The 20415-nt window shown below is 50.7% G+C and overlaps 2 protein-coding genes across 2 annotated transcripts in view; one reads left to right on the forward strand and one right to left on the reverse strand.

Moving 5' to 3' along the window:
• Positions 1 to 3800, reverse strand: part of jph3 (junctophilin 3) — a 38325-nt gene extending 34525 nt beyond the window's left edge. The window contains exon 1 of the mRNA XM_035531922.1: positions 2965 to 3800. Within this exon, the coding sequence (XP_035387815.1) occupies positions 2965 to 3346 (382 nt within the window). The 5' untranslated portion in view covers positions 3347 to 3800. The remainder of the gene's footprint in view (positions 1 to 2964) is intronic.
• A 2732-nt stretch (positions 3801 to 6532) lies between these two features.
• The window catches only part of zcchc14 (zinc finger, CCHC domain containing 14), a 44534-nt gene continuing 30651 nt past the window's right edge, over positions 6533 to 20415 (forward strand). The window contains exons 1-2 of the mRNA XM_035532102.1: positions 6533 to 8260; positions 10519 to 10645. Coding sequence (XP_035387995.1) covers positions 7598 to 8260; positions 10519 to 10645 — 790 coding nt within the window. The 5' untranslated portion in view covers positions 6533 to 7597. The remainder of the gene's footprint in view (positions 8261 to 10518; positions 10646 to 20415) is intronic.

Below are 20415 nucleotides of genomic sequence, written 5' to 3' on the forward strand. Positions count from 1 at the left end.
CCCCCCCACTGTGGCAGTAAGTTAACAGTACAACCAGTCTGTACCCCCCACCCCCACCACGATTTAATCCATGGAGCTTAGGGCCATGTAAATAAACACCATTAGCAGAGTGAGCTAGCCAATCAGAGTGAGGAGTGAAGTCCCCTGTGACACTCTGACCTGCTGGAGGAGTCTGTATGTGTTCCCACAGCAACCTACTGTAGAGAAGCACATACAGACACACACACACACACACACACACACACACACACACACACACACACACACACACACACACACACACACACACACAAGCAAACAGAAAGAGAGAGAGGAAGAGAGTTGCAGTTTTGTTGTTTGCTTTGCTGTTGCTAAGTGCAGTGCACATTTATGCTGCTTATTCTCTACAGGAATAGGCAAACACACACACGCACACACACACACAGTCATGCACACAAGTGTGCACTAACCACTTCAAGTATATTTCTTATGTATTGAAAAAAATCTCAAAAAATCTCAAAAAACAGCCACGTCAGTCTGAAACAACCTAGTTTATAGCATGAGAACCTTTATCATTATATATCATTACACCTCTATATCCTAAACCTTTACCATTAGATAACATTACACCTCTATATCCTAAACCTTTACCATTAGATAAGATAACACCTTTATATCCTAAACCTTTACCATTAGATATCATTACACCTCTATATCCTAAACCTTTATCATTATATATCATTACACCTCTATATCCTAAACCTTTACCATTAGATAACATAACACCTCTATATCCTAAACCTTTACCATTAGATAACATAACACCTCTATATCCTAAACCTTTACCATTATATAACATTACACCTCTATATCCTAAACCTTTACCATTATATATCATTACACCTCTATATCCTAAACCTTTATCATTATATATCATTACACCTCTATATCCTAAACCTTTACCATTAGATAACATTACACCTCTATATCCTAAACCTTTACCAATAGATATCATTACACCTCTATATCCTAAACCTTTACCATTAGATATCATTACACCTCTATATCCTAAACCTTTACCATTATATATCATTACACCTCTATATCCTAAACCTTTACCATTAGATAACATTACACCTCTATATCCTAAACCTTTACCATTAGATAACATTACACCTCTATATCCTAAACCTTTACCATTAGATATCATTACACCTCTATATCCTAAACCTTTACCATTAGATATAATTACACCTCTATATCCTAAACCTTTACCATTAGATATCATTACACCTCTATATCCTAAACCTTTACCATTATATATCATTACACCTCTATATCCTAAACCTTTACCATTATATATCATTACACCTCTATATCCTAAACCTTTACCATTAGATATCATTACACCTCTATATCCTAAACCTTTATCATTATATATCATTACACCTCTATATCCTAAACCTTTACCATTAGATAACATTACACCTCTATATCCTAAACCTTTACCAATAGATATCATTACACCTCTATATCCTAAACCTTTACCATTAGATATCATTACACCTCTATATCCTAAACCTTTACCATTATATATCATTACACCTCTATATCCTAAACCTTTACCATTAGATAACATTACACCTCTATATCCTAAACCTTTACCATTAGATAACATTACACCTCTATATCCTAAACCTTTACCATTAGATATCATTACACCTCTATATCCTAAACCTTTACCATTAGATATAATTACACCTCTATATCCTAAACCTTTACCATTAGATATCATTACACCTCTATATCCTAAACCTTTACCATTATATATCATTACACCTCTATATCCTAAACCTTTACCATTATATATCATTACACCTCTATATCCTAAACCTTTACCATTAGATATCATTACACCTCTATATCCTAAACCTTTACCATTAGATATCATTACACCTCTATATCCTAAACCTTTACCATTATATAACATAACACCTCTATATCCTAAACCTTTACCATTAGATATCATTACACCTCTATATCCTAAACCTTTACCATTATATGACATAACACCTCTATATCCTAAACCTTTACCATTATATAACATTACACCTCTATATCCTAAACCTTTACCATTAGATAACATTACACCTCTATATCCTAAACCTTTACCATTAGATATCATTACACCTCTATATCCTAAACCTTTACCATTAGATATCATTACACCTCTATATCCTAAACCTTTACCATTAGATAACATTACACCTCTATATCCTAAACCTTTACCATTAGATATCATTACACCGCTATATCCTAAACCTTTACCATTAGATATCATTACACCTCTATATCCTATATCTGGATCCTGTAACTGATCTTCACCTCCCACTCTGCTCTGGGGTCAGCACTCTGTCTTGAGCTTGCCTGAGTCTTCTGTTCACGCTGTGAGCTCAGACTGACTTTAGAACAGTATGATGTTTTCAACAGAATGGGTGTTTATGTGTTTTATAAGTGTTGCAGATGCCCTCAAATGATGATATCTCCCTCACTCTCTCTCTCTCTCTCTCTCTCTCTCTCTCTCTCTCTCTCTCTCTCCCTCGCTCTCTCTCTCTTTCTCTCTCTCTTTGGTAGGCTGTCTGGTACTGATGGCCTTTATTTAGGCTTCTATATTGATCTCCTTTCACTTGCATGTTGACACACATACACACACACACACACACACAAAAATCAACTTACATGAATAAAGAATAAATAATAAAGTTTCATTAAAAAAAACCACAACAGAACAAAGGAAGAAGAGACCAAAGTCCTGAACCCACACACAAGCACACACTGTGACCAATCACAGAATAGCAGCTCTAACAGACTGTCCCACCATGTGCAGGTGTAGTGTTTGCCAAGGAGCACTCTCAACACCCTGACACACTGACACCAACAGCCTAAGTATGTGTGTGCTTGTGTGTGAAGCTGAACACATCTCACCTCCGTCTGAGTATGTCTCCGTGCCGTAGCCGTCCTGTAACCCATTAGTCCAAGTTCCCTGGTACTTGCCGCTGGTCCCGGTACTCTCCCGAATTCCATATCTGCCCTTAAATCCGTGCGTCCACTCACCCCTGTATGCCCACTTGCCCTTGGTCTCCACGCCCAGACCGTGGCGCTTGCCTTGTGCCCAGGTGCCCTGGTACGTGTTCCCACTGGGCCAGGTGTAGACGCCCAGCACCTCGAAGCCCTGCCTCCAGGATCCACCATACTCGCCCTGGCCCTTGGGGCCCGTGCAGATGCCGTGACCGTGGGCCTTCCCTTCCTCCCACCCGCCACAGTACGAGCCCCCATCGTCAAAGTTGAACCTGCCCCCAGTGGACATGCATGAAACAGGTTTTGGCAAAACCCCCAAATTTCAAAAAGAAAAGAAGAGGAACAGAAAAGAGGAGAAGGAACCAAAGAAATGGGTAGGGGAGGGGAGGGGTGTGGCCTGGGGTGTGGTCTGGCAGAGGGGTGTGGCCTGGGGTGGCAGAGGAGGGAACGCTCTGTTTCAACTGTTGAACACAGCGACGGGTGAAAAAGATGCTAAAAGAGAAAGAGAAAGTCTGATGGCTCCTGTCACTCCGAGCGGAGGCGATGCACACCCTCTCACACCATGGTCCTCATGGAATGCTGCATTATTCCCGATCCACTTTCCTGTGGCCGCGTTTCAGAGACAGGAGAATGCTTGCTCCTGCCATGCACCACTCCTGGTCACCACCAGCGCCGTGACGACGACCCCCTCCCCCAGGAGATCACGGCCTGATCCTCACAGTACCAGGCTCCGCCTAGAAACGCGAACCCCCGCGAGGAGAGCGGGAGGGTGGGCACAGGGTGGGCTCTCGCGACACTTGCACCCCTCCAGAGCCTCAGTGCCCAGCCACAACGCCCCTCATGGCGTGCACGCTGACGGAGAGAAGCAGAGCAGGAAAAACAGCGCAACAGAACCACACGGGAGGAGAGTGGGATGGGCTTGAGCGCTCAGCCAGAAGCAGTGCGGTCTCCTGAACACACGCAGGCAGGCATCGGCCACGGCGCTGACGTTCTTACTCCTCTGCCTAGCCTCCTGCTCCTCTGCGCTGACTCCTGCGCGGCTGCTGATGAGACAGACAGACCCCTCTCCCCGATGTCGCCCCCCCTCTCTGAAGCGCACGGCACACCTGCTTCGCATGGATCGCTGCTGGTTTTCTCCTCTGTTGTCGTCTTATTCCTCCCCCTGTCCGTGTTCTCCAGTCGCGCACTCTCTCTCTCTCTCTCTCTCTCTTAGATCTGCTCATTGCAGGACTGTTCCATCCCAGCCAAACACCCCCTCCCCTGTACTGCCTCTCTTCCCCCACTTAAAGAGACAGGATCTCTGCTCTCACGCACTCTCTCTTCCTCTCTTTACTCTTAAAGACACAGGCACTGTGCTAACACACACCTTTTTCAAACTACGCAAGCCAGCGAGTGCTGCAGATGCTGCTTTTTCTAATTCTAACCGTAGACGCCACCTCAAAACCATCCCTCTTTGAAATGTCTGACTTTCTGCACACTCAAAAATAAGACATCAACTAATGACAGCTTATGGCAAGAGATTAACTGCGTTTGTGTTTAGTATGGAAATGAAAACCCAACTGTGTTTGTGTTTAGTGAGGATATGGAAAACGCAAATGCGTTTGTGTTTAGTGTGGGTATGGAAAACCCAACTGTATTTGTGTTTAGTGTGGGTATGTGTAGTGTGGCTAAGTGTAGTTTTTTTCATCACATTGAGAGGGTTACTGAAGCAATTGTTGATATGCACATATAGTCATTAATGTTTTTCCTTTGCATAATTTATGCACGTTTTTCATGATTTGGTCTTAGATCGAAGGAACAGGACAATTTAATAGAAAAAATGCATTTTTTATTTAAGGACAGATATTGTAAAGGAGGACATTTGATGTGATGTGCTGATTATGTATGTGTTTACCTGTGTGTACCTTTGTGTGTGTATGTACCTGTGTGTACCTGTTTTTGTGTGTGCACATACCTGTGTACCTGTAAGTGTATGTGTATCTGTGTAAGTGTATACTCATTTATCCCATCAGTTCCAGGTCTACTTATCAGACACACACACACACACCTCTCCATCTAACCAGCACACACACACACACACACACACACACACACACACACACACACACACACACACACTCACACACACACACACACACACCTCCCCATCTAACCAGCACACACACACGTCCAGGTAAAGAGGTCAAGCGGAAGTGCTGACCCATCACTGTTACTCTCACTGTATCTCCTGATGACAGCTGTTATCAAGATGAGCTCTTATCACATATACACTCACACACACACACACACACACGCACACCAAGTTAGGTGAGCTGATGGATCCAGTTCAGCTCATCTCACTTTGCTAAACTTGATTAGTATTAATGCAGGTCGGGGGAGTTTATGAGAATAGCCAAGCCTGCAGAGTGTGGGAGAGAGAGGGAGAGAGAGAGAGAGAGAGAGAGAGGGGGGGGGAGATAATAGAGAGAGACAGAGTGAATGTGGGAGTGAGAGAGAGTGTGGGAGTGAGAGAGAGAGAGAGATAGAGGAGGGTGTGAAGTATGACAGGTGTTTTAGGAAGCAAAAGGCTTTTGTGCTTTTATAAACACATGAAATGAGACTATATGGCTATGAATGCCCAAGACATTAAACTCAAGTGTGGCTTTACCCCAGGGGCAGGAGTTCTCAGCATGGGGGGAGGGGACTCCAGGGTCTGTGGTACATCTGGGTGCCAATAACTAAAATCTCTGCATCTCCTGCATGTGTGAGGTTTTATCTGGCATCCCAGCCACAGTCAGCTGTCCAAGTACGACCAGAGGCTGAGAATAAGCCAGCAGACATCTCAGCCATCTCAACCTGTCAGGCTCTGAATGCTATCACACACAAGATGACATAAGTAACAAAGCGTGTCTGTATGAACATGAAAGAACGCATGTCCTTATCAACATGCATGCACTGTCAGCGTGTTCCTTCAGTCCTGGAAGCACAAAATAACACGTTAACCCTTAAGAAAGGATTAGGTAAAATTTGCTAAGGTTTGCTAATGCTCAAAGTCTCCAGCACAAAAACTGCACCAGACAAGCGCTGCTCAAGAGAGCTAATCGCGCCCTCTGGTGGTGTTATGGGAACAGTGCAATACAGTACTAGATCAAATTCAAGTTATGACGCTAAAATAAATTATATATTGTCAGCAAAATTATATATTGTCAGCGTTCCGTGTCTTGTTATGATAAAAACGAGTATTTTTGTATTTTATTTACTGTTTATGTTTCAGGAAGCCTCGGATTATCTCATTTCGCTTTCTTAAAAGTGCTAATTAACACAAATGCATGATGTAGGTGTTGTTTATGAATTTAAACTTTTAACTTGTTTTTATTCGGTTTTGATCAGTCACGTTAAATGTTCACTGCGAAAGATACTTTAAAGAGAAGTATATGCACAAAAAGGCGAATTGGAATAAACCACAAAACACACTCAATACATCACTGCAGCCTTTTAATCTTGTGGAACCAGGAAAATAAGCACGATTGGAGAGTAACGGAATATTAGCGTGTGTCGTCCTTAACTTAAGGGTTTGGACCGCGAGACTTCATCCTAAACTCCGTAGTGTTCACGCGGGCGGCACGAGCGGGGCGGAGTGACGCGGCCGTTCCCGACGCTCCCGTGCACTCTCCTCCCCGTGAGTCCTCACAGCGACGCACGGGACACCGTGGCCCTCTGAACTCTATTTATAGGGGCTATGGGCTTACAGAAGAGCGCGTGTCGCCTTTACGCAGGCTTGAATTTCAGGTGTGATATCCACTGCCGTTAAGAGACTGACGTCACATCCACACGGTACATGTAACACGCTTCAGCCGTATATTTCACGCGTGCATGTATTCCAGATACGCGAGAGATCCTGTGCTGAGCTGAGTCTCAGCCCACGGCTCGTGCACGTTAGCGTTACAGACACACGCCGCGGCCAATCGCGTCACTGCGTGGGCAGGGTGCGTGCGTGGAGCGTGGGTGGCCTCGCAACACAACACGGCACTCTCACCTCGGGCCTGACAGCTGTTTACGGAGCGGAACGGTCTCGTGGAATTCACGAGACAGAACGATCCGTTTGTTTTCTCTCTAGAGTCGAACTACAGAACTGTTCGACTTCACGCGAGAGCTCGCTCGCTGGATGACGGTCCCACACGGTTTTAGCGGTAGCCACGCGGAGGACAGTGTCCGAGAAGTAGGATTTCCAAGCGTCCCGGCCGCTAAAATGGCACCGATACAGTGCTCGACGTCCCGCGCCAGGCAGAGCGGCGGAGGCTCCGCTCCATAACCGGCTGACGTGGGGTCCTCGAGCTGGGAAAGAAGACACGCCACGAGCTCCGCCGATTCTCCAACTCCGTAAACACACGGTCGCGTGCTTCGTTTCGTTAAACAACTTTTTCCACACTTGGAACTGTTTTATAGGAATAATGCAACCGCTTATTTATAAAACGAGGATGAACCAGTGCCGTTACTGCCGCGTGCTCTGCGTTAGGAGGGCGGGCACGCTGAGCCTCCTGCTCCAGTAGAGCGCTCGTGAATGTTCGTGTCTTTGGACGAGCCTGTGAGTCCGCGCAGTGTCCGACGTCCGTTCGCTCGCGCGGTTGAGATGGTGGAGGGTCGCGGCTCTGTGCAGAGGGAGGGCGTGTACCGCTGGTTCTCCGTGCTCAGCCCCGCGCAGCGCGCGGACTTCCTCTGCGGCCTGCTGGACCTCTGCGTGCCTGTGGAGCTGCGTTTCCTGGGCGCGTGCTTGGAGGACCTGGCCCGTAAGGACTATCACTCCCTCCGGGACGCGGAGATCAAAGCCAACAGCCCCGCCGACCTCGCGGACCTCACCGACATCACGGATGAAGTCGTGCGGAGTAAGTTGCTCATATCGCTCGCGCTGCTGAGCTCAGACAACCGCGTGGCGGCGGGGATCTTGTTCCGAACTCTCGCGCACACCGACTCCATCATCTCCAGTTCTGGTCTCGAGCTGAGCGCCGCGGAGACGCGCGAGCAGGTCCAGCTGCTCTTCACCATGGCGTCCAACCACCCGGCGTTTAGCTTCCACCAGAAGCAGGTATTACGGCAGCAGCTCACCCGCATCACCGCTCCGGAACCGCCGCACCGGGGCCGCACCGGCTCACCGGCAGCGCCGACGGGTGCCACCACCACGCCTGCGTACATCAGCGCGTGCGCCCACCTGTCCTGCTGCGCCAAGGTAGGCTGGCCGCCCTCACCTGCGCACGCTTGCCCTTCAGGCTTTGTCTGTTTACGAAACATTTGAGAATTATATCGGGGTCCCGAGTACGAAAGAGCCCATCTCAATTTAATCCTGGGTATATTTACAGGGTATATTTATAGTTTAGGGTATATTTAGGGCATATTTATATTTATAGCTAAATTGATATTTTAAATTATTTAATGATGAAGCCAAAATTAATGTGTAACTACACATAATAAATCTTGTAATTTAATTTATTTTTTAACTTCTGATTCCAGTGAAAGAAGGAAAATTAGCTTTATGAGTTAAACATGCATGTTGTCCCCGTATGACCTCTGCTGTGAATCCATTATATATCCATTATAGCTGTAGGGTACAGTTATAAGGTATATTTACATTTTATAGTCATAGGGTTTATTTATCCATTGTAGCTGTAGGGTACAGTTATAAGGTATATTTACATGTACATTATATTTTATAGTCATAGGGCTTATCCATTATAGCTGTAGGGTACAGTTATAAGGTATATTTATATTTTATAATCATAGGGTTTATCCATTATAAAGTAGGGTTGTAGGGTATCCATTATAGGGTTGGGTTGTAGGGTATCCATTATATGGTACAGTTATAAGGTATAGGGTAGGGTTGTAGGGTATCCATTTTAGGGTACAGGGTTGTAGGGTACAGGCTTGTAGGGTATAGTTATAAGGTATAGTGTACAGGCTTGTAGGGTACATTATAGGGTACAGATTTGTAGGGTATCCATTGTAGGGTTGTAGGGTACAGTATGATTTGCATCACACTGAGGACAGGACACAACGTTTACTTAAAAAAAAAGTTTTATTACGTTTATTAAACCAATTAGTTTTAATATTTTTTTAAAATTAAAACTTGCATGCACACACAAATGCTCAATGTTTTAATGTTTGTGAGTGTGTGTGTGAGAGAGGGAAAGTACCGGGTCCAATGAGGAAGATGTGGTGTTTTTAGTGTTTTGTTGGTTTTGGCTGGTATGAAGTTCACCTCAGCACATTCCTGGGAGCTGAAGTCAGCCTTCTGTGTGGAGTTCTCCTTTGATTCACACAAACAGTGAAGCCATCTCTTACACTTGAGCTCTCAGTCTGGGACCCGTCATCGACAGAAACACACATGCATACAAACGAACCTCACCGTGAACGGAACTCTCCTGGGCTGATGTCATGGATACGTGAGCGGTTACTGTTCTGAGAGCAGGTCTGCTTCTGGTTAACTCCCTCTCCCTCCAGCGCAGAGAGAGCTGGTCCTCGGCAGGTCTGTCCTGTCGCTCTGCTCAGTTCTGCTGTTCAGCGTTAGTCATGGACTGGGAAACCCCCCGAACTCTGAATGGTTGAGAGGCTGCCGGTGGCCCCAGCATTCTCCACATGTCCTCGCCAGGCCTTGCAGGAGCCTCTGGGCTGTGGGTTGTGTGTCTAGATGTGGCAGGAGTGGGCTGAGCGATTGGGACATCTGCTTTCACAGCGTACAGCAAGGACCAGGCCTGATCTGGGGTCAGTTTTACACCCTGCGTATGTGCTGAATGCTGATTTATGGACAGGGAGTAACTTATTCCAGTTCAGTAGGCGTTTAGAGACGCTGACCACGTACTGGCTCAGTCTTACGCTGGCAGGTGGGATGTTCCAAACAAGCTTTATCCACCAATCAGAAATAAACAAAGAATGTTTATTCTAACATAAAGTTGACAGAACAAATAGAAATTATTTTACCACATCGGTTTTGTACTGCTAATTACGGCTAAATGTCCATGACTCTCACGCTCATCACAATTCTGTTTGTCACTTTTTAAAGCCATTTTCCCCGTGTGTCTACAGTTCCATATATCTTACAATTTTGTGATATGAAAGATATTTTGTGATGCTAACTTTTCAAGATGTTTGTCATTTGTCTCATAGATATTTTCATATCATGAAAATTTAATCATTTAGTCTATTTAATCATTCAGGGAGGTGTGTTGCCCAGATGCCCAAATCTTTGGGTTTCCATAACTACTCTCCCCCAAAATGCAAAATCATGATCACATGGAGCAGAAACAGCAGCACTCGTAGCGCGTTGTGTCCCCATGGCACCACGGGCTGTCGGGAGCGTAGCGCGTCATGTCAGCCGACTGGGGCAGTACTGTGCTCCTGAGTGACATTGGGGCAAACTAATACCTGTGAATGATAGTCAGTTTTAATTATATTCGACCATGACTTTTGTTTGATCTTTGACCCCTTATCTAGATTGTCCAGCGAGAGGCAGTGGTGGGCCTGACAGATGAGGGTTTAGTGCCAGAGGTCATGACCCCGACAGCTACCCCCTGTTGTCTGGAGCTGCCAATAAAAAGTCATTCAGGGAAACCTGGAAAAGGTGGGCGTCACACCAAACACAGTCACCATGGAAATATGACTGACAGGTCACTGACACAGGTTCACCACAGCTAAACTCACCACAGCTAAACTGTACTGAAACGCTGTACTGGAACACTAATGAAACACTGTACTGAAACATTGTACTGAAACTCTGGTCTCATCTTCCTCCATTTAATGAGGTTAATATGATTATTTGGAAGAATTGTAGCATCTCTGGATAATAATTATTATTCAGCCTAAAGCCCCTTTAGAGCAGAGAAAAGTGCTGATGTGGTCTAATGAATCCCCAGGATTAGGCTCAGGCCGAGAGCAGCGAGTGTGGTGCTGTTATGGCGTATCTGGGACCTTTGTGTCAGTGGGGTGTGAATCCATTTGGTTAAGGGTATTCGTGATTCTCTGTACTGAACTTATAACATGTAGAGCCTATAATTATTAAAGCATGCAGTTATTTAAACCAATATATAATTAATTAAAAAACCCAAAATAATCCATAATAAATTGAGCTTTATTTTGTACTGGCACTGTGTAGTGGTGTTGACTGAATGGCGTTGGGAACCTCGATGGATCTCACACGTTTCTCTTACACTGTTCAGTGTAAGATGGTGTGAGAACTTTCCCAGCTGTGTTGGACTGTAGGCATGGTGTATGGGTGTGGGTGGGTGAGTGAGTGTGTGAAGGCTGTCAAACTGTTTGTCTGTCATGTGGGGCACACTGTGGTGAAGTAACACTGTGTGTGAATAGATCTGTGTGTGTGTATGCGTGCGCGCGTCTGTGTTTGTCTGTCCGTCATGCGGGGCATGCCATGGTGAAATAATACAGAGTGAACAGAGCTTTGTGTGTGTGTGTTTGTCCGTCATGCGGGGCATGCCATGGTGAAATAATACAGAGTGAACAGAGCTTTGTGTGTGTGTGTTTGTCCGTCATGTGGGGCATGCCGTGGAGAAGTAACACGTGTGTGAACAGAGCTGAGAGGAATGAATTGAGATACTTCAGCACGTGTAGCTGCTGTTACACGTGTATCCAAAAGCACTGATCCTGGGTCAGATCCTTAAGGACAGGTGCTGGGTCAGATCCTTAAGGACAGGTGCTGGGTCAGATCCTTAAGGACAGGTGCTGGGTCAGATCCTTATGGACTGGTCCTGGGTCAGATCCTTAAGGTCTGGTCCTGGGTCAGATTCTTCCTCCAGTCTATTGGTTTTGGTTTGGATTTTTTGGTCCCTATCACTTGCCTGGATCGGCTTGAAAAGTGAGTGAGTGTGCTTACTCCCTTACACACAGACACACACACATACACTACATGTGCGTGTGAACACACCACGTACACGTCACATACATACACCGCGCGCGCGCACACCACGTACACGTCACATACATACACCGCGCGCGCGCACACCACGTAGATGACACATACATACACCGCGCGCGCGCACACCACGTAGACGCCACATACATACACCGTGCGCGCGCACACCACGTAGACGCCACATACATACACCGCGCGCGCGCACACCACGTACACGCCACATACATACACCGCGCGCGCACCACGTACACGTCACATACATACATACACCGCGCGCGCACCACGTACACGTCACATACATACATACACCGCGCGCGCACCACGTACACGTCACATACAAACATACACCGCGCGCGCCCCACGTACACGTCACATACATACATACACCGCGCGCGCACCACGTACACGTCACATACATACATACACCGCGCGCGCACCACGTACACGTCACATACATACATACACCGCGCGCGCACCACGTACACGTCACATACATACATACACCGCGCGCGCACCACGTACACGTCACATACATACATACACCGCGCGCGCACCACGTACACGTCACATACATACATACACCGCGCGCGCACACCACGTACACGCCACATACATACACCGCGCGCGCACACCACGTACACGCCACATACATACACCGCGCGCGCACACCACGTACACGCCACATACATACACCGCGCGCGCACACCACGTACACGCCACATACATACACCGCGCGCACACCACGTACACGCCACATACACCGCGCGCGCACACCACGTACACGCCACATACATACACGGCGCGCACACCATGTACACGTCACATACATACATACATACACCGCGCGCGCACACCACGTACACGTCACATACATACGCCGCGCGCGCACATGCCACATACATACATACGCCGCACGCGCACACCACGTACACGCCACATACATACGCCGCGCGCGCACACCACGTACACGCCACATACATACGCCGCGCGCGCACACCACGTACACGCCACATACATACGCCGCGCGCGCACACCACGTACACGCCACAGAGATACGCCGCGCGCGCACACCACGTACACGCCACATACATACGCCGCGCGCACACCACGTACACGCCACATACATATGCCGCGCGCGCACACCACGTACACGCCACATACACACACCGCGCGCGCACACCACGTACACGCCACATACATACACCACACGCGCCTGCGCGTGCACACATCACGTACACGTCACATACATACACCGCGCGCACACCACGTACACGTCACATACATACACCGCGCGCACACCACGTACATGCCACATACATACACCGCACGCGCACACCACGTACACGTCACATACATACACCACGTGCGCATGCACTCACCACGTACACGTCACATACATACACCGCGCGCACACCACGTACACGTCACATACATACACCGCACGCACACCACGTACACGTCACATACATACACCGCGCGCACACCACGTACACGTCACATACATACACCGCGCGCACACCACGTACACGTCACATACATACACCGCGCGCACACCACGTACACGTCACATACATACACCGCGCGCACACCACGTAAACGCCACATACATACACCGCGCGCACACCACGTACACGCCACATACATACACCGCACGCGCACACCACGTACACGCCACATACATACACCGCACGCGCACACCACGTACACGCCACATACATACACCGCACGCGTACGCCACGTACACGCCACATACATACACCGCACGCGCACACCACGTACACGCCACATACATACACCGCACGCGCACACCACGTACACGCCACATACATACACCGCGTGCGCCCGTGCACACACCACGTACACACCACGTACACGTCACATACATGCACCGCGCGCGCACACCACGTACACGCCACATACATACACCGCACGCGCACACCACGTACACGCCACATACATACACCGCACGCGCACACCACGTACACGCCACATACATACACCGCACGCGCACACCACGTACACGCCACATACATACACCGCACGCGCACACCACGTACACGCCACATACATACACCGCACGCGCACACCACGTACACGCCACATACATACACCGCACGCGCACACCACGTACACGCCACATACATACACCACGTGCGCATGCACTCACCACGTACACGTCACATACATACACTGCGCGCACACCACGTACACGCCACATACATACGCCGCGCGCACACCACGTACACGCCACATACATATGCCGCGCGCGCACACCACGTACACGCCACATACACACACCGCGCGCGCACACCACGTACACGCCACATACATACACCACACGCGCCTGCGCGTGCACACACCACGTACACGTCACATACATACACCGCGCGCACACCACGTTCACGTCACATACATACACCACGTGCGCATGCACTCACCACGTACACGTCACATACATACACCGCGCGCACACCACGTACACGTCACATACATACACCGCACGCACACCACGTACACGTCACATACATACACCGCGCGCACACCACGTACACGTCACATACATACACCGCGCGCACACCACGTACACGTCACATACATACACCGCGCGCACACCACGTACACGCCACATACATACACCGCGCGCACACCACGTACACGCCACATACATACACCGCGCGCACACCACGTACACGCCACATACATACACCGCACGCGCACACCACGTACACGCCACATACATACACCGCACGCGCACACCACGTACACGCCACATACATACACCGCACGCGCACACCACGTACACGCCACATACATACACCGCACGCGCACACCACGTACACGCCACATACATACACCGCACGCGCACACCACGTACACGCCACATACATACACCGCACGCGCACACCACGTACACGCCACATACATACACCGCACGCGCACACCACGTACACGCCACATACATACACCGCACGCGCACACCACGTACACGCCACATACATACACCGCACGCGCACACCACGTACACGCCACATACATACACCACGTGCGCATGCACTCACCACGTACACGTCACATACATACACTGCGCGCACACCACGTACACGTCACATACATACACTGCGCGCACACCACGTACACGTCACATACATACACTGCGCGCACACCACGTACACGTCACATACATACACTGCGCGCACACCACGTACACGTCACATACATACACCGCGCGCGCACACCACGTACACGCCACATACATACACAGCTCGCGCACACCACGTACACGCCACATACATACACAGCTCGCGCACACCACGTACACGTCACATACATACACCACGTGCGCATGCACTCACCACGTACACGTCACATACATACACCGCACGCGCACACCATGTACACGTCACATACATACACCACGTGCACATGCACTCACCACGTACATGTCACATACATACACCGCGCGCACACCACGTACACGTCACATACATACACCGCGCGCACACCACGTACACGTCACATACATACACCGCGCGCACACCACGTACACGTCACATACATACACCGCGCGCACACCACGTACACGTCACATACATACACCGCGCGCACACCACGTACACGTCACATACATACACCGCGCGCACACCACGTACACGTCACATACATACACCGCGTACACGTCACATACATACACCGCGCACACGTCACATACATACACCGCGCACACGTCACATACATACACCGCGCACACGTCACATACATACACCGCGCACACGTCACATACATACACCGCGCACACGTCACATACATACACCGCGCACACGTCACATACATACACCGCGCACACGTCACATACATACACCGCGCACACGTCACATACATACACCGCGCACACGTCACATACATACACCGCGCACACGTCCCATACATACACCGCGCACACGTCCCATACATACACCGCACGCGCACACCACGTACACGTCCCATACATACACCGCACGCGCACACCACGTACACGCCACATACATACACCGTGCGCATGCACTCACCACGTACACGTCACATACATACGCTGCGCGCACACCACGTACACGTCACATACATACGCTGCGCGCACACCACGTACACGTCACATACATACGCCGCGCGCGCACACCACGTACACGCCACATACATATGCCGCGCGCGCACACCACGTACACGCCACATACATACGCCGCGCGCGCACACCACGTACACGCAACATACATACGCCGCGCGCGCACACCACGTACACGCCACATACATATGCCGCGCGCGCACACCACGTACACGCCACATACACACGCCGCGCGCGCACACCACGTACACGCCACATACATACGCCGCACGCGCCTGCGCGTGCACACACCACGTACACGTCACATACATACACCGCGCGCACACCACGTACACGTCCCATACATACACCGCACGCGCACACCACGTACACGCCACATACATACACCGTGCGCATGCACTCACCACGTACACGTCACATACATACGCTGCGCGCACACCACGTACACGTCACATACATACGCTGCGCGCACACCACGTACACGTCACATACATACGCCGCGCGCGCACACCACGTACACGCCACATACATATGCCGCGCGCGCACACCACGTACACGCCACATACATACGCCGCGCGCGCACACCACGTACACGCCACATACATACGCCGCGCGCGCACACCACGTACACGCCACATACATATGCCGCGCGCGCACACCACGTACACGCCACATACACACGCCGCGCGCGCACACCACGTACACGCCACATACATACACCGCACGCGCCTGCGCGTGCACACACCACGTACACGTCACATACATACACCGCGCGCACACCACGTACACGTCACATAAATACACCGCGCGCACACCACGTACACGTCACATACATACACCGCGCGCACACCACGTACATGCCACATACATACACCGCACGCGCACACCACGTACACATCACATACATACACCACGTGCGCATGCACTCACCACGTACACGTCACATACATACACCGCGCGCACACCACGTACACGTCACATACATACACCGCACGCACACCACGTACACGTCACATACATACACCGCGCGCACACCACGTACACGTCACATACATACACCGCGCGCACACCACGTACACGTCACATACATACACCGCGCGCACACCACGTACACGCCACATACCTACACCGCGCGCACACCACGTACACGCCACATACATACACCGCACGCGCACACCACGTACACGCCACATACATACACCGCACGCGTACACCACGTACACGCCACATACATACACCGCACGCGCACACCACGTACACGCCACATACATACACCGCACGCGCACACCACGTACACGCCACATACATACACCGCACGCGCACACCACGTACACGCCACATACATACACCGCACGCGCACACCACGTACACGCCACATACATACACCGCACGCGCACACCACGTACACGCCACATACATACACCGCACGCGCACACCACGTACACGCCACATACATACACCGCACGCGCACACCACGTACACGCCACATACATACACCACGTGCGCATGCACTCACCACGTACACGTCACATACATACACTGCGCGCACACCACGTACACGCCACATACATACGCCGCGCGCACACCACGTACACGCCACATACATATGCCGCGCGCGCACACCACGTACACGCCACATACACACACCGCGCGCGCACACCACGTACACGCCACATACATACACCACACGCGCCTGCGCGTGCACACACCACGTACACGTCACATACATACACCGCGCGCACACCACGTTCACGTCATATACATACACCACGTGCGCATGCACTCACCACGTACACGTCACATACATACACCGCGCGCACACCACGTACACGTCACATACATACACCGCACGCACACCACGTACACGTCACATACATACACCGCGCGCACACCACGTACACGTCACATACATACACCGCACGCACACCACGTACACGTCACATACATACACCGCGCGCACACCACGTACACGTCACATACATACACCGCGCGCACACCACGTACACGCCACATACATACACCGCGCGCACACCACGTACACGCCACATACATACACCGCACGCGCACACCACGTACACGCCACATACATACACCGCACGCGCACACCACGTACACGCCACATACATACACCGCACGCGCACACCACGTACACGCCACATACATACACCGCACGCGCACACCACGTACACGCCACATACATACACCGCACGCGCACACCACGTACACGCCACATACATACACCGCACGCGCACACCACGTACACGCCACATACATACACCGCACGCGCACACCACGTACACGCCACATACATACACCGCACGCGCACACCACGTACACGCCACATACATACACCACGTGCGCATGCACTCACCACGTACACGTCACATACATACACTGCGCGCACACCACGTACACATCACATACAAACACTGCGCGCACACCACGTACACGTCACATACATACACTGCGCGCACACCACTTACACGTCACATACATACACCGCGCGCGCACACCACGTACACGCCACATACATACGCCGCGCGCGCACACCACGTACACGCCACATACATACGCCGCGCGCGCACACCACGTACACGCCACATACATATGCCGCGCGCGCACACCACGTACACGCCACATACACACGCCGCGCGCGCACACCACGTACACGCCACATACATACACCACACGCGCCTGCGCGTGCACACACCACGTACACGTCACATACATACACCGCGCGCACACCACGTACACGTCACATACATACACCGCGCGCACACCACGTACACGTCACATACATACACCGCGCGCACACCACGTACACGCCACATACATACACCGCACGCGCACACCACGTACACGTCACATACATACACCACTTGCGCATGCACTCACCACGTACACGTCACATACATACACCGCGCGCACACCACGTACACGTCACATACATACACCGCACGCACACCACGTACACGTCACATACATACACCGCGCGCACACCACGTACACGTCACATACATACACCGCGCGCACACCACGTACACGTCACATACATACACCGCGCGCACACCACGTACACGCCACATACATACACCGCGCGCACACCACGTACACGCCACATACATACACCGCACGCGCACACCACGTACACGCCACATACATACACCGCACGCGCACGCCACATACATACACCGCACGCGTACACCACGTACACGCCACATACATACACCGCACGCGCACACCACGTACACGCCACATACATACACCGCACGCGCACACCACGTACACGCCACATACATACACCGCACGCGCACACCACGTACACGCCACATACATACACCGCACGCGCACACCACGTACACGCCACATACATACACCGCACGCGCACACCACGTACACGCCACATACATACACCGCACGCGCACACCACGTACACGCCACATACATACACCGCACGCGCACACCACGTACACGCCACATACATACACCGCGCGCGCACACCACGTACACGCCACATACATACACCGCACGCGCACACCACGTACACGCCACATACATACACCGCACGCGCACACCACGTACACGCCACATACATACACCACGTGCGCATGCACTCACCACGTACACGTCACATACATACACTGCGCGCACACCACGTACACGTCACATACATACACTGCGCGCACACCACGTACACGTCACATACATACACTGCGCGCACACCACGTACACGTCACATACATACACTGCGCGCACACCACGTACACGTCACATACATACACTGCGCGCACACCACGTACACGTCACATACATACACCGCGCGCGCACACCACGTACACGCCACATACATACACAGCTCGCGCACACCACGTACACGCCACATACATACACAGCTCGCGCACACCACGTACACGTCACATACATACACCACGTGCGCATGCACTCACCACGTACACGTCACATACATACACCGCACGCGCACACCATGTACACGTCACATACATACACCACGTGCACATGCACTCACCACGTACATGTCACATACATACACCGCGCGCACACCACGTACACGTCACATACATACACCGCGCGCACACCACGTACACGTCACATACATACACCGCGCGCACACCACGTACACGTCACATACATACACCGCGCGCACACCACGTACACGTCACATACATACACCGCGCGCACACCACGTACACGTCACATACATACACCGCGCACACACCACGTACACGTCACATACATACACCGCGCACACGTCACATACATACACCGCGCACACGTCACATACATACACCGCGCACATGTCACATACATACACCGCGCACACGTCACATACATACACCGCGCACACGTC

Source organism: Electrophorus electricus, chromosome 12 (assembly GCF_013358815.1).
Source record: "Electrophorus electricus isolate fEleEle1 chromosome 12, fEleEle1.pri, whole genome shotgun sequence".
Lineage (NCBI taxonomy): Eukaryota > Metazoa > Chordata > Actinopteri > Gymnotiformes > Gymnotidae > Electrophorus > Electrophorus electricus.